The following is a 25,749-nucleotide window of genomic DNA, read 5'->3' as shown; positions in this document are numbered from 1 at the left end:
CAAGGACACCAATCAAGGACACCAATATTTCCCTTACAAACATATGACTATTAACATGAAATGGAATAAATAAAGGTTTTGTTGCCAAATGAATGTAGGGCCAATTTTTTTCAACTGAGTTAGATGCAAAGAAACAGTTCTCAGAGCTTCTGGATTTCAGAATTGAGAACAAGGAAGCAAAGTTCTTTAACTGTAGTAGAATGGGGATAATAATTGTTTCTACATCACAGGGTATTTGTAAAAGTGAAATGCAATAACCCACTTAAAGCATTTAAGACAGTGCCCAGAACACTACAAACACCCAACATCTGAGGGTTATTATTCACATATATAGTTTTAATTTTACATGTGTGGATATGTATATTCTTCAAAACTATAAATGTATATCAAGTGTATTATTTATATAGTTACATGTACTTTATTATGTACTTAAATGTATTTTATACACATATACTTTGTATCATATACATATATGTATATACTTATTTTTACATATATGTGGTTATGTTTATATCTTATTAATTGTGTCTTTTTCAGTAAATATGTATATTTCTATTAATTATAGGCATATATATTTCATCTCCTATGCTTACACCTTATTGTTTTTCTAAAGAAAGCTTCTGTTTCTCTCTGTTACTGTAATACATGGAAATGGCTAGAAAGATTTTTACCAAATATGGAGAGTTTGCCTGAAAAAATTTAATTTAAAATATAGGCTATGTGGCCTGTAGGGAATTCATTTTGGAAGGTGTGGGGGAGCATTTTACATAGCAGCAAAAAATGGGTTTCAGCTATGGACAGCAGTATAGTGTTTTCCCCAAAAACATAAAAATAGAACTAACACATGATCCAGAAATCCCACTTCTGGGTATATATCCAAAGGAAATGAAATGTGGATCTCAAAGAGATATCTGTACTCCCTCGTGTTCAATGCAGCATTATTCACCGTAGCCAAGATATGAAAACAACCAAAGCGTCTGTTGATGAATGAATGGACAAAGAGAATATGGTATATACACACTATGGAATATTATTCAGCCATAAAAAAAGAAGGAAATTCTGCCATTTTCAACAACATAGACGGACCTGAAGGACGTGATGAGTGAAATAAGTCAGACAGAGAAAGACAAATACTGCGAGATCTCACTCACATGTGGAATCATTAAAAAGTTGAACTCATACAAGCAGTGAGTAGAACAGTGGTTGCCGAGGGCAGGGGGAGGGGAGAATGGGGATATGTTAGTCAAAGAGTACAAAGATTCAGTTATGCGGATGAATAAATTCTGGAGATTTAATGTGCAGCATGGTGACTTTAGTTAATAATACTGTATTGTACACTTGAAATTTGCTAAGACAGATCTTAAGTGTTCTCAGAAAGAGAGAGAGAGACAGAGAGAGAATGGTTAACTATATGAGGTAATGGATATGTTAATTAGCTTGATTAAAGTGATCATTCCATATACATATATCAAAACATCAACTTGCACATCTTAAATAAAGACCTACCCCAAAAAATAAGCCCCAGTTAAGATCGTCAGCCAGATGAACGCATTTAGTACGTTATGACGATGTTCCAGAAGAAGATGACATGACTATATTTGAATAAATCTAGATTGTTGTACATAAAAAAATAAGATATCCCCTGAAAATACGCCCTAATGCATCTTTTGGAGCAAAAATTAATATAAGACCCGGTCTTATTTTTGGGGAAACATGGTATATATAACTCCTGTGTGTCATTTATACCTCAGTAAAGCTCAAAAAATGGTTTATCCATACCATGGAATATTATCCTTAAAAAAAAAAAGGAACGTCTGCAACATGCTACAACGTGGATGAACCTTAAAGACATTATGCTAAGTGAAATAAGCCAGTCACAAAAGGACAAACACTGATTCCACCAATACGAAGTACTTAGAGTGGACAAAATCATAGGGACAGGAAGTAGAATAGTGGTTGATTGCCAGGGACTCCGGAGAGGGGAGGAGGGGGAATTAGTGTTTAATAGGTACTGAGTTTCAGTACTGCAAGATGAAAAGAGTTTTGGAGATGAATGGTGGTGATGGTTACACAATAATGTGAATATACTTAACGTCACTGAACTGTACACTTAAAAATGGTTAAAATGGTAAATTTTATGTTATGTATATTTTCTACAATTAAGAAAATAAAAATTTAAAAATTCATTAAAAAAACAACAACTGGGCTTCATCCAAAGGCTTGTGTGGGACTTCCAAACAGGAGAGGCGGGCCTGTGTTTTCAAATGCCACAGAAGAGAAAGCAGACAGTGGCTTCAAACACGAGGTCCCAGGACTCACAAAGGGTGATACTGAAGGGGCAGTCATGCTGGGCTTTTAAGCTGCTTCTCATAGGGGCACCTCCAGGGTGAGGGCGGCAGGAAATAGGTCCATTTAATGATGGTCAGTGACTCTCCCAAGAGGCCCTCGGGGAGGAGGCAGGTGCCTGGAGAAGAACTATGAGCCCCAGTGGGGGTGGGAGGAGGGAACTCTTGCTATAGGTTCAGGCCTAACCGTCATCCCCTGCTCCTGGGGCATTGGGGCTACGCTAAGGGTCCCCTGGTAGGAGTACATGGGGACTTGGGAAGTGCCACTGGGCGCCACTGGCTCTAGAAAGAGTAGCTTAAGCCAAAGGAGGGCCAAATCTGGGCTAGACCAGTAGTACCTGTACCCAAAAGGCTAAGGTGAGTGGTGCCAACTCAGCTGGGTGTGACTGATGTATGATATCCTTATATGCCCCCTTCTCTTAGCAATGTTAGCATGCTGCTGATGACAGAAGGCAGGGGCTTTGAGAAGCAAAGGGTCCTGCAAAGGCTGAGGGACAAATGGGCCATGTGAGTCCTTCAGACGTTCCCAAAGCTCCATTCCTCGTGTTTCCGGCTACATATAAATACTACCTGTATGATCATTAATGTTTTTAAGTTGGCCTACTCTTTCTAGTTAAATAAATATATCTAAAAAAGGAAGTTGATATTATTACTAAAAATTGAAAGCCAATACCCGTTGCTATACATCAAAGATAGCATTAAAAATAAAATAAAATAGGGGTGGCCGGATGGCTCCGTTGGTTAGAGGGCGTGCTCTTAACAACAAGGCTGCAGGTTCAATTCCCACATGGGATGGTGGGGCTGCGCCCCCTGCAACTAGATTGAAAATGGCAACTAAACTTGCAGCTGAGCTGCGCCCTCCACAACTATATTGAAGGACAACGACTTGACTTGGAGCTGATGGGTCCTGGAAAAAACACAGTTACCCAATAAAAGAGTTAAATAAATAAAATAAAATAAAATAGGTAGATTCATATGTCGAAAATAAACAATAAAAGAAAAAAGAACTACTACAAGCAAGATATGGATGAATCTCAAAAAATTATATTGAGTCAAAGAAGGCAGACGCAAAAGACTTCATGCACTTAGGTGAATTTCTAGAATAGGCAAAATTAATCGATGGTGTAAGAAGTCAGAATCGTGCTGACTGCTGGGATGGCCACACTGACTGGGGCATGAAGGAACCTTCTGGAAATGTGCTTTATTGTGATCTGGGTGGAGGCTATACGGGGGTACACTATAAAACTTCCCCAGCTGTACACTTAAGATGTGGGCATTTTACTGCATTAAGTTATATCTTAAAAGAGTAAGAAGCATTAACACATGCTATATTTGCAGATCATGCAATAACAACAAAACTGGATTATTAAATTCACCTAGATACTGTTGCTTGCTAAAGACTCTGAGGTTTGTGAAAAAGGGAAACGAAGAAATATTAGAGAGGTGTTAAAGACCTACTATCCCCCACGAGACTTTCTCCTGGTGAAGCCGAGACCAAGTCTGTCTTCTTTACCTGGGTATTCTCAGCACCTGCCACGGCGCCCAGTAAGGGGCTGGTTCTCACAAATAGATGCTGAATGAGTGAATGAATGCAGGGATGGAAGCCTGCAAGCTGATGGCTCCTAGGTATGTGAGCCTCAGGGTTGTGCTGATACCAGCTGGGTGTTCCCCTGGACCTATCTCCTCCACACCGTCCCCAGCCCCAGTCTCCGTGCCAGGGGGACCATACCTCAAGGAAGTCGTCCCCTTCGCTGGGCAAAACCTTGCCCTGCCGCCACCGCTTGAGGAACCACTTGAGCTTCATGAAGAGCAGCAGGAAGTTGTGCTTGAACTGCTGAGATTCCTGCACCAACATGTTCTTCTCCTGGCTCCAGAATTTCTGCTCCAGCCTCCGCTGGAGGCTCAGACTCTGCAGCTCAAACTCCCGCCTCAGGAGCGCCCTCTGCTGGTCCTCCTTCAGCTGCAAGGGGGACAAGAGCGTGAGCAACGCCAGCTGTCTTCAGGGGCACTACCCCACCTCATTCCAGGGGTCTGACAAGGGCAAGGAGGAAAATCTGGGTGGTGCTTGTTGGTGATCCCTGCCAGGGGATCATTCTGTTTAGCAGCTCATTCTGTTTAGATAAACACTGCCCTCTGCTACTCCAGGGAATAGAAACTCATGAAAGCAGCAGCAATCAGTTACTGAATCAGTGAAAACAACTGGGATTTGAACCCAGCTCTGATTATTAAGAGCCATGAGATCATATAATAAGCATGTACTGGGTGCCAATGTTTCACATGAACTCTTACATTCAATGAGGAAGCTAGGAGTGTGAGGGAGGGGTAACCCACATGGAGAGCAAAGGGCATGCTGGGAGTGAGGAAGGCTGAGCACATGTAATATTCTAGGAAGCAATGCTGTGTCATGACTAAGAGGGAGCCAGAGACCTGAATTACAATCCCAGCCCCACCCTGTCTGGATGTGCAATCCTGGGCAAAGTACTTCAGCTCTCTGGGCATCAGTTTTCCCATCTGTAAAATGGGACACCTCATAGGGAAGGCACGAAGATTAAAAGACATAATGTGTGGGAAGTGCATTGTACAGTCCTGACATACAGTAAGGGCTTAATAAATGCTTTCCATTACCAGGACTATCATCTTGATTAACAGACAGGCCTATGGCCTTTCGGCTACAGGCTTTCACTTCTGATGGGGGCAGTATTTCATAGATGCGAAATTGAGCCCAGAGAGGAGATAGGATTGGCCTGAAGTCACACAGGCAGTCAACGACAAGCCCAGGATTCCAGGCCAGCACAGCTAATGCAGAATGACATGCACAGAACACCCCACAGCCACCGTGCTGCATGGGGCAGAAAGATGGGTTTCCCCAGATATTCTTGCCTTCTGAAAACCTGTGGACCTCTAAGGTTTCTGCCTTCTGTCCAGGGAAGGGAGGTTGGAGTAGGTGTAGGGAGGGCACTGGACACCACGCACCTGGACCATTTTCTGGTTGAAGTTGTCAGCCTCTTCCTTGCGTAACTGCCGCTCCTGAGAGAGCTGCTCTTGAAGTCCCCGCAGGCTGTCATGGGCCTCAGCCAGCACCAGCTGCAGCTCCTTGATCTGGGGTAGGGATGAGGGACACAGATAATGAGGAGGGAGAGCGCATGGCGAGGACAGAAGCTGTGGTCAGAGGACGAGGGTGGTAGGGGAGCAACAACAGTAAGTCGCACCCAAGCTGCCCTTCAACTACAAACCAGGCACAGTGCTTTGTGATGACGATTAAACAAAACAGTGACATCAAATCTAGCCATTATAATTTTAACCTGATCATTTCTGTCTTTGAAATTTATTCGAAGCAAGTAATATACTGTGGAAACTAGGTTTGATTTTCAAAGATGCAATTGTTTGTAATTGCAAAAACTGACAAACAACTTAGATCATAATGATGGGGGTCAATATATGTGTTTAATGGGTCTATTTTTACATATATAAAAATCCATTCAATTATACACTTAAGGAGAGTGTCCTTGATTGTATGTCTACTATTATGTTATACTTCAATGAAAAGTTTATATGTATATTTTAACAGAAAAACATGAAGGACATGGACACACACAGTAAATGTTAACAGTGGTTAAGTATGTGACAATCGTGTGATCTTGACTTTCTTTATATCTTTATGCAGTGCTGCTTAGGGATTTTGTTGAAGTTATTTGTTGTTTAATGACTATAATAAAATCTTAACAAGAGACAATAAAACTCTACATTTTTCAAGGGAAATTGTGTTTATAGCTATATGCAGCTACACAGGCAAAACTAATTGATTATGTTAGAAGTCAGGATGAAAAGGGCATGGGGGGGTCCTGGGGGCAGATTATGCTTGTTTATTCATCTGCTTGCTGATTAGATAGGAGTGTTCAATTTGTGAAGATTATGTGACCTGTCCACTTACAAGTGCTTTTCTGTATGTATGTTATACTTTAATTTAAAATTTTTTAATTCTAGTAACAGAGGGAAGTTTTTATGCTGTCATGTTAAGCAGGAGGGGAAAAAAAAAAGGAGATGTCAGTTCCAACTCCTACATAAATCCTTCCCAGGCATGGCAAGATGTCCCTCTGTGGAAAAAACCCAGGCATTTAGTATCTGGCCAATAATGTGGAAATTTTGCAATGGAAGGCACTCTGACTTGAGGTCTATCTTATATGCCTGTTTTGTATTAAAAATCCTTGCCAGGCTAAACCTGCCTGGTGTTCTCCTTAAACTCAGTACCTAACACCATGCCTGGCAAATTGTAACTACTCAATAAAGAGGGGTTAAATGAAACAATAATTGAATACATATAGGAAATTATTTTCTCTGCAGGTGAGTTGGCCTATTTTGATTTCTCAGAAAATGAAAACAAAGTATCTCGTGATTTCCCCCCTTTTTGCCATGGCTGCTGGGAAACTCAGACCACTTAGATAGTTTGATCCATCAGCTCCAAGGGAGCTACACCCCCTGCACAGTAGCAGACTGGCCTTCCTGGAACCACAAAGTTGCTTTTCCAGGGATGCCAAGAAGAAAAGGGTGCTCAGGTTGGGGCACACAAAGGGCTCTCCATGGTTCAGACATCTCAGAGATGCCCCACCAAATCCGTAGGAGCCTTTCCCTGCTTCAGTTTCATTATGAAGTGCTAGGGAGAGGCTCAGTACGCTTGGGTGGGGCTCAGAACCACCCAGAATTCCTCAAGGACCAAAGAGTCCTAGCAATTCTACAGCTACCACTGACTCGAATCCTCCCATGTTATAGATGGGAAACTGCAGTCAGAGTGAGGACATGCCCAAGGTCACACAGACACTCTGGAAGGTCCTCTGAGGCCCAGTGATATGTCATTCTCCTCCTCCTCATTCTCACCAAACCTGAACCATGCATAAGCTAAGGCGTTTTGTGTGTTTAATCCTTTCAGCAATGCAATGAGGGATCACTTTTCTTTTAAAGGTGAGAAACTAAGGATCAGAGAGGTAAAGTGACTTACAGTCAGTATATAGTGGAACCACAATTTGAACCCAGTCAGCCTGACTGTAGAGATGGCTGCCTTCCTGCTACATAAATTAGTGGTTCCATTAAATGACATAAGTTACTGAGTTCCCAGTAGAATTTAATATAGGGGAAAAAATCGATTTCTTTAAAAAAGTTTAAAAACTTCCTTTTACCGGGCCATGAGAATAGCCCAAACTTCCTGGTTTCCCTCTTTGTCCTGGCTTCCAAGAAGCTTGGAACGAAATGGGATACTCAAAACCCCTTTCATCACCAGCTAAGACTCCCCGTGGATCACTCTGCTTTGGGGAAGCCCAGCCACTCTCCTACCCGCCCCCTGGCTCCCTCAGGCCTAGGCCCACCTCAGAGGCGTAGGAATCATTGTCTTCAGCTCGGTAAGGCCTGAAGTTCCGGCTGGGGTCGGGCTTGGAGTCCAAGTCGCCAGGGCGGAAGGCCTCTCGTATCCTGGGCTCCCATTCCGGCAGATCCCTGAAGTCAGGTGGCTGTACCCAGAGGCACAGGCAGAAGAGACCAAAGGTAACCATGGGGAGGCGCCCGAGAAGTGCCAGAAACAGCCCCACCCCAGGCCTATGGGCTCTCTAAAGGCTCTGCTCACCCACCTGAGTGCTGGGACCCAGAAGGACTCCGGTCTGTAGCCCAGACCCAGCCCTGGTCAGGGCACTGCCACCAATCAATGAATGTTTGTTGGAAGGATGAATGACTAGGTAAGTGGTAAGTGAAAACACTGGTTCTGTGAATGTCTGTCTTGTGCACAAACCTTTGAGCCAGCCTCAATTGTCCTAGCACCTGTGCAGCCCCAGCTCATTCCTATCTCAAGAAGAACCAAGAGGGCGACCTAACATGGGGCAATCTGCTTCCTTAAAAAAGCCAGATCAAGCCAGATCAATGGGGCACTGATTAAAGAAATTATGGCACAAATACACTGTGTAATTGTGAAAAAGAAAGAGCTAAATCTCTGTAGAGACATGGAAAGACCCCTCCCGTTGCTCTCAGGGTGAAGATCAAACCTCCCAAATGCTCTCTGCAAGCCAGTGTCACTCCTTCTCTGAGTTCTTGGACACCCGTGTTCCTTCCAGTTACGATACCTCTGCGTAGAACTCTCTTCCCCGGTAATGCATTCTCTGATCTCATCTCAGACCAGAGGCCTGCCCTGTCGCAGGGTCTAGGACAAGTTCCTTGTTTGTAGAACCAAGTGCCTTTCCTCCAGAGCCATCAACTCAGTTTGTAATTTCATATTCATTGGTATATTTTGATTACATCTTTGTTCCCCGCTAGATGATATGGGCTGGGGGTGGGGGGGACAGGACTACATCTGTTTTTTGCTTACCATGGCACCTCCAGCCCTGAGCACAAAAGTATATAAACAATAAATACAGCATCACAAGAAATGAACAAATAGATACATTCCACGAGAAAAATAAGTTGTGCGGTAACAGTGGGTACAAGACAATTTGGGTGAAAAAACAAATATATGAGCATATATGTAGAGAAAGATTTCAAAGGACGTGCAGTGATGATGGAATAGCCTAGAGCTGCACCACTGGACACATACAGCCACTAAGCACTTGAAATGTGGCTACTGTGACCGAAAATTCAGGAACTGAATTTTCAACTGTATTGTAATTTTTATTACTTGAAATTGAAGTAGCCACATGTGGCTAGTGGCCACTGTACTGGCCAGCACTGCTCCAGACTGTTCAAAGTGGTACCTGTAGGGAGTGAGAGGTGGTGAGGTGGAGGCTCTTACCTCAGGAACTTGGGCAACTCTTTCAATGTTTACAGATTACTTGGGAAATAATGCTTTTTTGGGGGGGACAAGTGCAGTTGCTTTTTCTTTTTTTTTTTAAGGAGGGCACAGACTCACAGTGGCCCATGCGGGGACTGAACCGGCAACGTTGGTGTTATGAGCATCATGCTCTAATCAACTGAGCTAACCGGCCACCCCTGCATTTGCTATTTTAATTTTTCTCAGTAGTACTGTTTTATAGACATCAAGGCTGGAAATTCATTACCTTTAGAAAGTCAAGTTTCTTGCCTTTGCATACAACCTGAACGAAAGTCCTTTTCTTTTTTTTCTTTTAACTAATACTCATTTTAAAATACAAAACTGCAAAAGAAACCAGAAAAGAAGAAAGGGCAACCTGGCAAAAAGATCGGGCCTCCAAATCTGTCCCTATATCTATCAATAGTAAACGAGGCAGCAAATTGTGGCATATTCACTCAATGAGATCACCTCCAGTGATGAGACTGAACAAACTATTGCCACATGTGACAACAAATATAAGGTGAGTAAAGGAATCCAGGCCCAAGTGTGTTAGTTTATGAGCCAATGTATATAAAGTTTAAACAGACAAAACTGAATCAAGAGGTTATTCCTGGAAACAGGCATTGTGGCTAGAAGGGGGCAGGAGGAGGGGCTTCCAGGGTGCTGGTTGTGTTCCAGTTCTTGTTCTTGGTGATGAGGACATGCAAGCGCTCGCCTTGGGAAAATTCTAAGTTCTACACCTGTGCTTCATGTACGTCTCTGTCTGTAAGTTATGGTTCAGTAAAGAGTTTCTATCAAAAAAAAGGAATAGCCTGTGATGGGGACATCTTACCTGGAAGTCTGAGCCAAGGTCTTTGGCCAGCAGAATCTCCTTGGAGGGCCCCTGGGAGCCCAGGGTGGGCAGCGAGGAGAAGGGCTCTGACGGCTCCTTGGCAGAGCTCCCCAGGACGGTGTCTGCCTTCCGGGTGAAGGCGTTGAGCTCCTGCTGGAGCATGCTCAGCCGCACCAGGATGGCGTGGATGAGCTTGGTGTCCATAGGACCCTCGCTGTTGTCAGGGGTCTCATGCAGCCGAAAGTCGGCACATTCGTTGTCCAGATACAGGCGGAGGCCAGCAGAGAATCCATTGGCATCTGCCACCAAGACGTCGATGGCCTTGCTGACCAGGGCCGCCTGCTCCCTCAGCCCAGGCAGCGCCTCGGCCTCCCTAACTCTGCAAAGCAGGGCGGCATGGGGGCCATGGGCCTCGCCAAGGACAGCAGGCACGCACTGGGCAGAGTCCCCCGCCTCGGCGTCCGTCTCCAGCATTGGCCGCGTGCTGTGGCAGGAGGCAAGATCGCAGCGCTGAAGGTTGGACAGCAGCACGCGGTTCTCGTACTGCAGCTTCTTGACCTTACCGCTGAGCTCGCCGATTTGCAGCTTGGCAGCCGCTAGCTCCTCCTGGGAGGGCTCACTGAGCACGGAGCAGCTGTCCTCCGACAGCGTCACGTCCAGCTCGTGCTCGGAGCGGTACTTGGCCAGCTCACTCAGCAGCAGCTTGTTCTGGTCCTCGAGTTCCGCGGAGGAGCGCCGCAGCAGCTCGGCCTCCTCCTCCACGAACTGCAGGTGTCGCCGCAGCTCTGCCAAGCTCTCTCCGCACTCACTGCCACCCAGGGTGGAGAAGGCCAGGCGTGCCTCTGGGCCCCCGCTCCCGCCCCCGTGATCCTTCATGTCGTCCATCTCGGCCCGCAGGCCCCGGTTCTCCACCTCCAGCTCCACGATGCGGCGGCTGAGCAGGTTGGCCTCCTCCTCCACCAGCTTCAGATGCACCTTCAGCTCAGTCTCCCGCGAGTGGGGTGCGTCGGCCAGCTCCTCAGCGGACAGGGCGCTGTCCAGATCACCGTAGAGCGAGCGGTACTTGAGCAGCTCCTCCTTCATGCTGTCATTCTCCTTGGCCAGCTTGGTGAGCTTCTTGCACATGAGGGCTGACTCCTCCTTCGCAAAGTGCAGCTGGCACTTCAGGTCTGCACTGTCCTCCTGGGGCCCCAGGGGTACAGGGACAGACAAGACCCAGGAAGGTTAGTGTCGGGAGGCTCCATACAGCCAGAACACTTCAGGGAGTACTACCTAGGTGCTGGGGACACAGGAATATAGCAGACGCAGCCCCAACCCTCTAGGTGCTGGGGTCCAGAGGGGAAGCAGAGAGGGGGACGTTGATATAGCAGCAAGGATGGAGCACCCCACATAGCCTGGGGAGTCCAGGAAGGCTTCCTGGAGTAGGTAACATTCTGCCAGGGTGACTATTGCTGCTACTACCACTACCATTACTACTATAATTTCCCCATTTGTAAAATGAGGCAGTAACACTCCATCCCTCGCAGAGCTATGGAGAAGATTAAATGAGATAATGTATGCAAAGGACTTTGCACTCTGACGATCCAGAACCACTAGAAGCTAACTGTATTCTATGCCTGGCCTAGATAGAGCATTTTATCTGTCTTAGTGTACGAGAACCATGGGTTCAGGGTGTGGTTTTGGGAAGTGAAGTCGGCAGCGAAGCTAAGAAAATGAACAAGGGGAGGACGAGGTAGAAAATGGGGAGGGGTGGGCACCTCTGGGGAACCCCCACCAGGCCACTTGGAGTTAAGCTTCAAGCCCTAAGACTAAAACCTGCCAGTGGGGCTTCACTGGGGGCTATGGGGGCTGCTGGGAAGTACCTGCACCGAAGGCTTCTTGTCTGTCTTCCCCAGGGAGCGGGTTCCTCTTTTCTTCAAGGAATGCTGGAGGGAGATTTTAAAAAGTCAGAACTGAGAGCCCATGAGGGTGATAATACACCAAAGAGCAGCCATAGAGCCTGAGGTTCCACTGAGGGCCCCCGGCCCAGCCCAGTCCTTGACCAGCACCAACTGCTGAGCCAGAGGGGCCCTCAAGACCACCCAGGGGGCTGCAAATGCGAGATGGGCCAGAAGCACTTGAGGTGATTCTGAATACACCTACCCAAGGTGCCTCCCCTCTCTCCCGCCCCACGTTGTGATCCAGTTGGCCTGGGCCAAGACCCGGAAATTTGGGTTTCTGTTCTTGTCTATCATTCATTCACCAAAGATTTCCTGAGCACCTATTATGTGCCAGGCGCAGTTAGGAGTGGAGAACATAGTAAGGACCAAGACAGTCGGGGGAGGATGCTGTGGGGCTCTGCCCAGATCCCTCCTTCAGGGCCGGGACATTAGTCTCTCCAGCTTAGGCCTCTAAGCTGCGTTCCCCTCCCAGCAATGGCCATTGGCTGAGGGCAGCCCACATCCAATGATGGATCCATGCTCCTCTGCCTCAACTTGGGACAACTGGAAAGGGCCATCCCAGTTCCAGAGCTCTCCATGGGATCCACTGAGCCACTGGTGTGAAGGCTCTGCACCCCAACTTCTACTTCCGCTTCGCTCCTTGATGGTGTTATTAGCAAGGGGACTCTTCCAGTAGCCTCTACATGCAAATCTTCATCTCAGAGGAAATGCTGTCCTCATGGAACTGGCATTCTAGTGGGGACTTTAATTCAGAATGAATGAATATTGGTGCAACAAACCATAATTACACAGAAGGTTTGGAAATGAAGAGTCACTGATCATAATTTAAATTTAAAAATGTGCATGCAGATTAAAGCAAAATAAGACTATAACAATAATCATGATTCAAAAATCCAGAAGTGATAGGGGAAGAATATCGATACATTTGATCAGATAAGCAAATTTCACACGGAAAAATACACCTTAAGAAAAGTAAAAATATAAAGGACAAATTGGGGGAAATACTTGCAATTCATAACACTGAAAAGGGGGTTAATATTCTAACTATGTAAAGAGCTTCACAAAATAAAGAATAAAAAAGCCAACAAACCTATAGAAAAATGGGGTAGAGATATGAAAAACAGTTCACAGGAAAAGAAAGGTAAATGGCTCTTTACTATAGGAAGATGCTCAACCCTGTTCATGACAGAGAAATGCAAATTAAAACGACATGAGATACCATTTCTCACCTATCAGACTGGCAAAAATCCAAACATCTTACAACATACTCGTATTCTACTGAAGCTATAGAGAAATAGGAATGCTGGTAAAAATGCAAAACGGCACAAGCCCTATGAAGGGAAGGTTACAATAATCATTACTGATGTTTCTCAATGTTTAAACAAGTCATTCAATTAGATGCATGATTCTTTTGAACACTTCTTTCATGATTTATGTTAGTGGTATATAACACCACACTGAGGTTGCTTCCAACTTTTCAAGTTGGGCAGGTATTTTCTGAGAATGCTCCTGTGTGCTTTGAATACATGCCTTCCCTATAACCCACCTCTCACCCCCTATCCCTGAAGGGGAGAACCACTGATCTAATCCACCCCTCCCTTTACTGAAGGTGAGAGAAAGGTCCCACAGCAAATCCATAGCTGACCTGGGACCAGTTTTTGACATAGCTCTAGATCTAGTTCCAAAGACTTGGAAGGAGGAAATGTGCCTTCTTTGACGAGGGGGCAGAGAGGAGGTAGCACAATGGTTCTCAATCTGGGTGCACATCAGAATTACCCAGGGAACTTAAATATATATAGATAGATAGATAGATAAATAGATAGATAGATAGATAGATAGATAGATAGATATGACCTAACGTGCAGCCCAGGTAGGAACCACAAAGCCAGGAAGATGAACTCCAGATGGACTCTTAAGTATATCTTAAAGCCCAATCAAATCCTAAATAGACGTTTTGAAATGCAAATGAGGAAGGAAATCAGAGGCTGATGTTTCAGACACTGGGTGCCAAGGGCAAGGAGCCAGAATTTGAGAAGGGCTGTCCTAAGATCTTTCAAAATTGAGGAGGAAAGAATAGGGAATTAGGTGAGGGCCACAAAACAAGTCCCCCCACAAAGAGCCCCTCCCACAAATGGGGCCCGGGAAGGGGGTGCTCAGAGAGAGGCCCCATGTGGAATGGTTGAGCTGAGGGTTCTGAGTTGCAGATCTGAGCTTGTTTATCAATAAGCTGAGTGGGAGGGGCTGTTACCTAGGCTGCAAGCTGAACTCTGGGAACTCCACAACACTGAGTTTATGATCCTGGGGAAACCGCTTCCTCTCCCTGAAATTCCATTTCATCATCTATGAAACAGCTATGGACTGGTGACTACAGCCTCTCCAAGCTATGTAGACTTCCTAGAGGAAGAAGTGGAGTGACAGGAAGGGGAGCCAGGAATCTCCAATGGCAGAGAGGTCCCAGCCATCACATATAAAGGAATGAGATCATACAAAGCCTAAAGCCATGAAAAAGGACAGAGGGAGAGAAATTCGCGGACATGGTAGTCTCTGAGACATCTTGTAAGGAAAAGAAGGAACCTGCAAAACAAAACCTACAACCCAAATGTCCCCCAACTAATGAATGGATAAATAAAATGTGGCATATCCACACAAGGGAATATTGTTCAAACATAGAAAGGAATGAAGTACTGATCCATGCTACAACACGGGTGAACCTTGAAAACATTATGCTCAGTGAAAGAAGCCAGTCACAAAAGGCGACATAGCATATGATTCCTTTTACATGAAATGTCCAGAAGAGGCAAATCCACAAAAGCAGAAAGTAGATAGATGAGTGGTTGCTAGGGGTGAACAGGGGAGTGACTATGATGGGGTCAGGGTTTCTTTTGGGGGGTGATGATGAAAATGTTCTGGAATTAGAGAGTGGTGATGGTTGTACAGCTCTTGAATATTCTATAAACCACTGAACTGTGTCCTTTAAAAAAGGCAAACTTTATGGTATGTAAGTTATATCTCAATAAAGCTGCTATTTAAAAAAAAGCATGTTACCATTTTTATAAAAATAAGATGTGTTTGTGTGCGCACACGGGGTGAAAATGGTCTGAAGAATATACACCAAGCTCTTAACAGTGAGGATAGAGGGAACTTGCACTTTTCTTTCCCCAGTTTTTTTGTTTTTGTTTTTGTATTTTTTTTGAGGGAGGACATAATCCTCCAGCGATTCTTCTTTAAAAAATTTATTACTATACAATATTTTAAAAAATAAATATGCGAAAAATAAATATGGTGAATATTTAAATCTAAAAAATTTATTCAAGTAAAAGACACATTGTCACTAATCCCCATCAAAATACTCCCCCTCACTTCGAACACTCATCCCGTCGTTCTTGCCACTTTCTGAAGCAGTTCTGGAAGTCCTCATTCCTGAGTCTCTTTAGTTGCACTGTTGTCGCTGCTTCTATGGCCTGAGTCGATTCAAAACGTTTCCCTTTTCACAGTCATTCTGACTTTGAGGAAGAGCCAGAAGTCACACGGTGCCAGATCCGGTGAATAAGGTAGATGAGGACACACATCATAATTTTTTTAAAAATTAGTTTCAGGTGTAAAAACCAATGTAATAGCTAGTCATTTACACCCCTCAAGTAAGTGATAACCCTCCTCCCTCCGTAATGTTTTTATTTGACAGAAATTGCCGTACCAGAAGCGATGTGTGACACAGAGCGTTGTCATGATGGAGGATGAAGTAAAGACACTCACGAAAGAGGACTTCCAGAACTGGCTCAGAAAGTGGCAAGAATGATGGGATAAGTGTGTTTGAAGCAAAGGGGAGTATTTTGAGGGGGATTAATGGCAATGTGTCTTTTACTGTAATAATTTTTTTTAATTTAAAAGTTCACCATATTTTTTGATCACACCTCATGCAAAAATACATTCTCACTGTAAATCTATACCATGCTGACAAAGCAGAAGTCCCCCTGTTTACCTCCCCACCCATTCTATTCCCCAGCCTGAGGGTGACTACAGCCGATAGTCAGCTAGAGCTCCTTCTAGACGTTTGGCTCTGTGTTTAAAATACTGAAATAGATGGTGCTCTTTTAGACTTTCTTCCCTTCCTGTTTACTTGACTCTGTGATCTTTGATTTTTATAATAAGCACCTTAGGCAGAAGAAAACCCCAAAACATCCAGCATTTAAAAAAAAAAGTCTGTGTTCCTGCTACATTATTTTGTATGTTACAGAAACTATGTATATACTATAATGCCATCTTTATTTTAAAAAATATATAGGGAGACATATATAGTGTATGAGCATATAAAAAGTCCCGGAAAGATATAAACCAAACTGCTAATCATAGGTTAGGCTTGGGCTGAGTCAGGATAATTGAGGGAGGCTTTCTTCTTTTCTTTTATGTATGGTTGTTATTATTTCTATTATTTTTTTGGATGACACATTCATATGGTTCAAACTTCAAACAGGACAAAAGGAATACAGTGAATCCCTTACAAGTTTTCCTGCCGGAGGCAACCAATGCAACCAGAGTCTGCTGTACCCATCCTCAGAGGATGCCGGGCATGCTTTTATGTGCTTTTGTAATGATAGTTTTGCTTCACTGAGCTTCTATTACTTTCCTGGTTTAAAAATGCATATATACATGTACATTTCAATATGTGTGTGAATATACATAGAAAAACTGTATTAGAAATACATGTATGTCTCACCCAAACAGTAATCTGGTAATTACTCAGAGTAATTCCCTCTGAATACTGGATTACAGGTGAATTTTTTTTCTCCTTATGGCTTACATACTTGTATTTTCTAGTCTTTCTCTACTAAGCATAGTTGACCTGTTGGGTGGAGGGGGAAAGTTCATAGTAAAATGTTTTTAAAATGTACTTTCCCCAAGAAAAGTCACTGAACACCTTCCAACAGGCCGACAGTGAGCTCTGAGTGGCTTAGACCTTATCAGAAAGGGAGGGCAGTGGGCAGAGAAGAGGGGCTGAAGCAGCAAAACTTTTAAAATAGACCAGAGTAGTTCCAGCCTTTTGGGGTTGGAACTGCCCCCTGCCCCCACTCCATCTAAGCCACGTGGGCTCCCACAGTGCTCTGTGGCTCTGGAGGGAAAACTAGGCAGACTCACAGAGCACAGACCTTCTTCTCCTCTGCAGGACAGCAGCTGGCCAGGCGGCCTGGGGGCTGTGGTGCCCCTCAAGGAGCCAGGGCCTGTCAAAGCCCCTCTGCAGCACCCCCAGGGGCAGATGTCCTGGCCCTGGGCCTTGGGAGGGCAGGATGGGGCGGGTCAGGGCAGCCAACAGGAATGCCAGTCCCAACTGCTGGACCCCGAGGGCACACTCTTTGGCCTGGCATGTAGCAGGGGCTTCCCCACCCACTGGCAACTCACAAGGCTGCCTTTCAGCAGCCAGGGTGGTGGCTCTCAGCATTCTTGGTCTAACGGCTCCTAGTAGGAGCATGCGCTCTGCCCTTCCTTGGGCCCTGTCCTCCGTGAGACTAGCAGAGCGTGTCCCCACCCCTCCTGCCCGCACAGAGAAGCTGCCGGAGCACAGCTTTGGAGGGGTCTCCCCTCTAACACCTTCCATGCTTCCATGCTGCCAGGGAACAAAGACCAACCTTCAAGGAATAAAATGAACCTTCTGCCAAAACAGCTGGGTAGACTTTCACCAGACTTGGAGGGGATGTTTAGAAAGGTCTCACTGAAAACACAGACTGTGTTGTGTGTGCAAAATTTACTCTAGAGGGGACCTGGGGTGGGGGTGCCTCTCAAAGACTGAGGCATTCTTCTGCCAGAGTGGCTGAAGCAGCTAGACAGAGAGGCTGTGTGGCTCCTGGCTGGAGGAGACCTTTTGCAGGGTGGAAACAGAGTGGTATAGGCATGAGACCCAAATCAAAAATCAATGGGACAGACGATGCCAACTGTAGGTGTTGATCTGCAATGTAACTGCTCCTTCCATGGGCAACTGACAGCTCGATATGGAGAGCTCCTTATCAGAGGCAGCAGAAACGTATTGATTTAACTAAGGTTACGTCTTCTCCAAACCCACAGCCATTGTAATGGTTGTGAAGGTAATAATGATAAACAGCAGTTACCAAGCTCTTATTCTGTGCTGAGCACTTTTCCTGCTTGTCTCCATTAATTCTCACAAACACCTCTCAGAAACAGGGATTAATATTCCCATTTTATAAATGAACACACTGAGCACTGGACCACGATTTGCCCAATGATCCAGTTATTTACAAATAAGTGGCAAAGCCAGGATTCAAACTCAGGCCCATGTGACTCCAAGTTCGTGTTTGCCACGTACCACACAGACCACGGCTAGGCTGCCTCGGATGACAGACAACAACAGCAGAATCGAGAATTGAACCCAGGTGCTCTGATGTCATGGTCAACGTTCTTTGTACACCATCAGAATGGGTAGAAATCAGCACAAGAAGCCAATACCAGAGAAGGAGGGTCTCAGTGGAACAAGCAGCCTCTTCGGAAGTTCTGAGAACACAGCAGGGTCCTAGAAAGGCCCCTGGATGCGGCAAGGAGGGCAGGGGCATCACCGGAAGAGTCAGCGTGGGAGATAAGAGTCCTGAGTTAGAATCCCATCTTTGTCTTCTCCCAGTCTCATCTATATGTATGGCAAGTGCACGCCTGGGTATATACCCAAGAGAACTGAAAACATATATTCAGACGAAAACTTAAACACAAATGTTCATTTGCAGCATTATGTGTAATAGCCAAAAAGTGGAAACAACTCAAATATTCATCAACTGATGAGTGGACAGACAAAAATGTGCTATATTCATACAATGGGCTGGTGGGCCATAAAAAAGAATGAAGTATTGATTCATGCTTCAAAATAGACAGACCTTGAAAACATTATGCTGAGTGAAAGAAGCCAGTCACAAAAGATCACATATTGATTGCATGATTCCATTTGTGTGAAATGTCTAGAATAGACAAATCCATAGAGACAGAACGCAGATTAGTGTTTGCCAGGGTTTGGAGGGAAGGGAGAATGAGCAGTGACTACTAACAGGTACAGGTGGTTATTTGGGGGGCAATGAATATATTAAATTATGAATATATTAAAAACTACTGAATGGTACACTTTATTTTATTATTATTTTTATAAGGTAAGACTCTTTACTCCACTAGAGGATATGTTTCTTATTTATTTATTTATTTATTTATTTATTTATTTTTATTGGGGAAGATTGGGGAACACTGTGCCTCTCCAGGGCCCACCAACTCCAAGTTGCTGTCCCCCAAACCAGCCGTGGAGGGTGCAGCCCAGCTCCAAGTCCAGTCCTCAATCTTAGTTGCAGGGGGCGCAGCCCACCACCCCATGCAGGAACTGAACTGGCCACCTTGTTGTTGAGAGCTCACGCTCTAACCAACTGAGCCATCCGGCCACCCCCTGAATGGTACACTTTAAAACAGTGAATTTTATGGTATGTGGATTATATCGCAATTTAAAAATTACCAAGAAGATTACCACCTTTAAGACGGGGACAACAACACTGTACGTTGGGAAGCTATTGTCACATAATGTGAGGACATACAAAAATGCTTAGTGTGGTGCCTGGTACACAGCAAGCACTCAGACACAGCAGCTTTAGTATAATAAATCACGTCAACAGTGATGTTGGCTTTCTGCCTAAAATACAAGAGGGAATGATATTGACGAAGGGGAGACTGGTGCTACAGTTCCTGAGCTGCAGCCCAGCTGGGCATCAGGGTCACCACAGAGCACAGCTAGGACTGGCCACCCTTCCTTCTCTCTAGCAAAGAGCAATCTCCATGGTAACCACATCAGCTCAGGCCAGGGGCTCCTGTTCCCAGCCGGGTGACAGCATCGCCACAGCAACCTGTCAGGATGGCAAAGACAGATCTTGATGTTCTGGCAGAAGAACTGCTAAGGAACCCTCGTCTCCATAGAAACCATGTTGGGAAGAAGAGGGAGGAGAGAGAGGGCAATCAGCAAATAAACACAGGGCCACGCCTCCTTGCCCAGATCCTGCGATACCAAGGGATACATCAGGAAGAGCTAGACCAGCCTTGCTGACATCGCCTTCAAAGAGGCAGTGAACCAGTGTTTGTTGAGCACCTACTCTGTGCCAGGCACTGCAAAGAGCTCTTCACATGCTTGACTACATCTAAAATTTCATAAATAATACCCAAATGCATTCTCATTGTTATGAAACAAATGAACTACAGCATTAATAGTATAAAAGCAAAAGTCATTGCCCACCCTACTCCCACCATTTCTAACTCCTGAATTCAGTGGGTTTTCCTCCAGACTTTTGCTATGCATTTGCACATATACATACATGCTTCAAAACCAGTTTGTCTATATGGCTTTTCAAAATAATTAGTGGGATTGCACAATATGTATAGTTCTGTAACTTTCTTTTCCTGCTTAACTATGTACCTTAAGGACCTTTGCACGTCAGTACCTACAGTTGACCCTTGAACAACATGGCGGTTACGGGTACCGCCCCACTCCACCCCCTGCAGTCGAAAATCTGCATATAACTTTTGACTCCTCAAAAAACTTAAGTACTAGGGTGGCCGGATGGCTCAGTTGGTTAGAGCGCGAGCTCTCAACAACAAGGTTGCCGGTTCAATTCCTGCATGGGATGGTGGGCTGCACCCCCTGCAACTAAAGATTGAAAGCGGGCTGCACCCCTTGCAATTAAAGATTGAAAACAGCGACTGAGTTTGGAGCTGAGCTGCGTCCTCCACAACTAGATTGAAGCTGATGGGCCCTGGAGAAACACACTGTTCCCCAATAAAATTTATAAAAAAAAACTCCAGAACTTAACTACTACTAGCCTACTGTTGACCAGTTGCTAATGAATACTCAATTAGCACATACTTTGTATGTCATATGAATTATAGACTGTATTCTTAGAATAAAGTAAGCTAGAGAAAAGGAAATGTTATTAAGAAAACCATAAGGAAAACGCATTTACAGTATTATTCCAAAAAATCCACGTATAAGGGGACCCTCACAAATCAAACTCACATTGTTCAAGGGCCAACTGTATGCATCTACCTTATTCTTTTTTCATGTGGTAAAAAATGCATAATAAAATTTACCATGTTCAGCCACGTTCAAGTGTACAATTCAGTGGCATTAAATATACTCATATTGTTGTCAACCGTCACCACCATCCATCGCCAGAACTTCTTCATCTTCCCAAACGGAAACTCTGTACCATTAAACAGTGACTCCCCACTCCTTCCCCCTCCGGCCCCATTAGAATGGTAACCACCATTCTCATTGCTGTCCATCAGTGTGACTACCCTAAGTGTCCCATATAAGAGGACTCATACAATATTTGTCCTTTTCTGTCTGGCTCATCGTATTTACCATGTTGTCTTCAAGCTTCATGCATGTTGTCGCCTGTGTCAGAATTTCCTTCCTTCTAAGGCTGACCAATAGTCCGTTACATGTATATATACATTTCTGTTTGTCCATCGATAGACACTTGGCTATTGTGGATAATGCTGCTATGAACATGGAGGTACAAATACCTGTTTGTGTCCCTGCTTTCAATTCTTTTGGATATATACCCAGAAGTGGAGTTTTGCTGGCTTATTTGGTCATTCTATGTTTAATTTTTTTCAGGAACGGCTACGCTACTGTATTCTTTTTAACTTCTTCATGGTGTTCTATGGTTACCCAGTCTTATTGATGATGATAAACTTTGTAAGCTGGATACTGTTATTACCCTGAAATCACAGATGAAGAAACGGAGACTAAGACGGGGAAGTAGCTTCAGGCTCTCAGCCACATCTCTGCCCAGGAAAAGCTGGGTTTATTCAGGCAAGCTGTCCCTCTCTAGGCCTCAGTTTTCTCTCCTTTACAATAGGTACAGGCTTACCTCCAGGCGCTTTCTGAAATCGTCTCCCCTTTATACTACCAAGGGTGACAGCAACGAGATGTGTGAAGACGATGCCCTGTGTGATGGGCCTTGAGGGGCAGGAGGCTGCCTCAGAGAGGGGGACTCCCACCCAGATCTGGAAAGGGGTAAGGAGGATTCCACAGCAGCCCTTAGCAGCAAATGTCCTCGTCCCCACACCGAGAAGCTGTGGGCCCATCCCACCACCATGCCTGGGGTAAGGGCAGCTGAAGGACTCTTCTGGCTCAGCACGGTGGCGTTTCAGTCCTATCCTGCAGGGCTCACATGCCTGCCCTCGGGGAAGGTGAGGCATGTGCCCCAGGACAATGCACGATCCTAGGATACCCCATGAGCAGCCAGACAGCTGAGGCCCAGCTGCCTCTTGGCCAGAAGCCACCTGGGCCATCTGGAATGTAGACCCCTGGAAGCTAGAGGATTCCAGCCGTTAGGGGTCACCTAGGCTGATGGTTTCCAATCAGCGTTCTGCAGAGCCCACCGGGCCCAGCAAAACCTGGAGGATATCCCTCCCTCTTCAGGGGCTGTTTTCTCATCCACAAAATGGGTATGATCACAACCTCAATGAGCCTTTATGAAAATTGTTGCCTAACATGCTGTCCACCTAACATACAGCAGAAGGAAGAAAAGACATGCCAGGTGGAGGGGCTGGCATGATCAGAGACAGAGAGGCTGGTATCTGGGGGTCAAATTCAGGAAGTGTCTAGTGTCCTGAAATCTCTATCGATACACTGACTTTACGCTGAGTGGCAATGCCTGGTAGCCCTAAAGCATGTACACATGAGTTATCCCAGCTTATCCTCACAATGGCTTGGGACATTATTGTCCCATTTTATAGATGAGGAAACTAAGGCCCAGAGGGCTGGGCTCCATGCTCGGCATTGTTGCCCGTTTCCTCAGTTGATCCTCTGAGAGCTGTGGTTCTGTGATGGAAGGACTGTCTCCTTCATTAACCTATGGGCTCCTTGAGGACAAGAACTGGTGTCTTTCACTCGCCATCGTGTCCTTAGTAGCCAGCACACAGTGTACACAGGAGGTGCTCAGGAAATGTGTGCTAGAGGAATGAATGAATAAATAGCTCTGCCTGAGAGGCGAACTGTGCAGAGACACTGGCTGGGTGGGGCCAGCACATGGCCATACCCCTAGGCTGGCCCTGCCTGGGACGGACGGGGCCCTCACCTCTCTCGGCCGCTCCAACTCTGTCTGAAGCACCTGCTTAGCCAGCTCTGTCTCGATGAGCCGCTGCCGAAGCTCCTCGTTCTCCTCCTCCAGCCGCATCCGTTTCTTCTCCACCACTTCCAGCTCCTTATGCAGCCTCACGGAGATGTCCTTAGAGACCTGAGCAAGGGCAGGTGATGAGCAGGGCATGAGTAGGCTGAGGGGCCATCCCATTTGGACCAAAGAGCAACCCCTGAGCAGGCAGGTTCTCTCATCACCTCCACTTAGCAGATGAGCAAACTGAGACACAGAGAGGCTAAGTAACTCACCAAGGGTCACACAGCCAGAAAGTAGCAGAACCAAAACTCAAGCCCAGGCACCCTTTGTTCCTTATGTTTCTATCACAGTTCAGGTCCCAGAAAGCTGTAAAGGCTCTGCATGTTCTTAGGAATGTTTTTTCATTTACCTTCCAAAAGCCTCTCTCAGCCACCCTCCTGCCAACCCTCACAAGAGCCTGTGGCTGGACCAGAAGCTCATTTTAAAGAGAGAGGAAACCCAGAGCAAGATGGGCAGCCCCAGAGTCATTTGAACCCCTTCTCTGCCAGTGACTAGCATGTGACTGGAGGTAAATCATTGCCCCACTCTGTGCCTCAGTCTCCTTAACTACAAAATGGGTGCAATAATAATCGCACCAACCTCATGAGCCCAAGAGGAGGACTAAATATGTCACAAAAGGCTTGGCCCACTGCCTGCACAGTGAGCGCTGGGTGAGTGGTAGCTGCTGCTTCGAGAAGCTGAAGCCCAGAAAGGGGCAGGACTTGCTGAAGGTCAGAATGTGACCCCGAGGCCTGTTTCCAGTCATCTGGGATATAGAACATGCCCCAAATGGCAAAGCCTGGGCAGCTGTCCAAGTTGTCCCTGCAGAAAGGAGCTAAGAGAGCTGCAAACTCCCATCCTGGTTCCAGGACTCTGTCACAACAGCATCCCATTTCCTCTGTCCTGTCCCCTGCTGGCTGGGGTTAAAAGGCCCATCGGGATAAGGAAGGCCTTTCTGAGCTGGTAAATCACAACCAGCCGAGTGGGCTGGGCACTACCATTAGTTGAATACCTACTGTGTGCCAGATTCATTCCTCTTCACTCCAATTCTGTCCCCATTTTACTGGCAAGGAAACTGAGACTCAGAGTGGAAGTGACTCGCTCAGGGTCACACAAAGTCAGTGTGGGCCAAGCTGCGGGGAGCCCCGGGGATGTGGCTGAGGGGCCAGTGTGGCCAGGGCTCCACAAGGGATACTCGGGCTTTGCCAGCAAGACCGGGGCACAGCCCAGCACCCAGAGCCTGCCATGTCGGAAATGACTATGGCACCTCCTCCCTGCGGAAGGGAAGAGGGCCCTCCCTGGCTCTGCCCTCTGCCTGGGCCCATGCCCAGCTCGGCACAGACCCTTTGGCAGTATGCAACGCAGGCCAGGAAAAACAACAGCCAGAAAGGAAATTCAGCACTGCCTTCCCCTCCCTCTGTGGCCCACTGCCCATCTCTACCCCAGAAGACCTCCAAGGACAGCCAGAAGCCAGAAGCTGACCCATGAGGCTCCCCCCACAGCCCCTCTAAGCCACCAAGCTTTTGTCATCCGCAAAGTGGGGTGAGCAATCCCTTATTATCAGAACAAGAACTTTGTAGGTGGAAAAACGAGATTCTTGAGCCTGATTTCGGCACTCACTGGGTGTGCGACCCAGGACAAGTCAGTTAACCATTCAAAGTCTCAGTTTGGTCATCAGTAAAAGGAGGTTGATATAGCTGAGTCAGGAGCGCTGCTGTGAGAATAAGCATAGTGCCTGGAGGAATGAATGGTGGCTGGAACATAGTTGGTGCTCAAAAAATACAACGATCGTGATGCATGGTCCAGATTACTACTTCGCCTCCGTGCACCGATTTTATCCAACTTGGACCAACACCCCACAGCCTCACTCTTAAGTTTCCTGTCAGTGTTTTTATTTATTTATTTAGTTAGTTAGTTAGTTAGTTTTACTGTCAGTGTTTTTGCTGGAGGTGTTTAGTCCCAGGCTCCTGGCTATGGTCCTAGTTTGGGGCTATTAGGTCAACCAGTGAACGTCTGTCCCAATCTTCGTTTTATTCATGCATTTATGCATTCATTCATTCATTCATTCATCCAGCTTAGGCCCTGGGAATAGAAGTGATAGGGCACAGAGATCAAGGTACTAGACCATGCCTGGGCTCCTTCACATCTCTGTGTCCCAGCAGCAGCTCAGGGTCTGGCACACATTAAGTGCCTAATAAATGCTTGTTGGATGAACAAACAAATCCGAGGCTCTAACGAGTGAAAAGGAAGACGAAGGAGCGAATGACTGAAATATGGGAGCTGTACCTGCTCTTTGCTGGGGATGCTTGCTTCCCCCAACCTCCCATCCCACCTACTGACTGGGGTGAGAGAGCAGATGCTGGGGACCAGGGCTCCTCTCCCAACTATGCTTCTACCTGGGCCAGCTCCTCTCCATCTGGGGGGGGCGGGGTGCCCTGTCCCCCCCATGGCCTAGATCTGGGGAGGTGACCCACTCTGAACCAAGAAATCATGATCTATGTGGATTCCTGGATCCTCCTGGGTTCCCAACTGACTCTATGGATTGCATGTCAGTTGCCTTCTGCTGCATTCCTCATGGGATCCCCTTCCCTAGGTGCTCCCCCACCCTTGAGGGTTGCTATGGCAAAGAAGCCCAAACTCAGGCAGTTTACAGAATTCCAATGCGGACAAA

The 25,749-nt window shown here is 46.0% G+C and overlaps 1 protein-coding gene across 2 annotated transcripts in view; it reads right to left on the bottom strand.

Annotated features, from left to right (window-relative positions):
- Positions 1-25,749, bottom strand: part of SOGA1 (suppressor of glucose, autophagy associated 1) — a 64,371-nt gene that overhangs the window by 15,213 nt on the left and 23,409 nt on the right. For both annotated transcript variants that reach the window (XM_033094429.1, XM_033094430.1), the window contains exons 3-8: positions 23,004-23,162; positions 11,821-11,883; positions 9,959-11,140; positions 7,703-7,843; positions 5,319-5,444; positions 4,075-4,305 (exon numbers count right to left, since the gene is read on the bottom strand). In XM_033094429.1, coding sequence (XP_032950320.1) covers positions 4,075-4,305; positions 5,319-5,444; positions 7,703-7,843; positions 9,959-11,140; positions 11,821-11,883; positions 23,004-23,162 — 1,902 coding nt within the window. The remainder of the gene's footprint in view (positions 1-4,074; positions 4,306-5,318; positions 5,445-7,702; positions 7,844-9,958; positions 11,141-11,820; positions 11,884-23,003; positions 23,163-25,749) is intronic.

The sequence above is a fragment of the Rhinolophus ferrumequinum genome, chromosome 23 (genome assembly GCF_004115265.2).
Source record: "Rhinolophus ferrumequinum isolate MPI-CBG mRhiFer1 chromosome 23, mRhiFer1_v1.p, whole genome shotgun sequence".
NCBI lineage: Eukaryota > Metazoa > Chordata > Mammalia > Chiroptera > Rhinolophidae > Rhinolophus > Rhinolophus ferrumequinum.
Note: the sequence above shows the minus strand (reverse complement) of the source record. Positions and strands in the feature narration are given on the sequence as shown.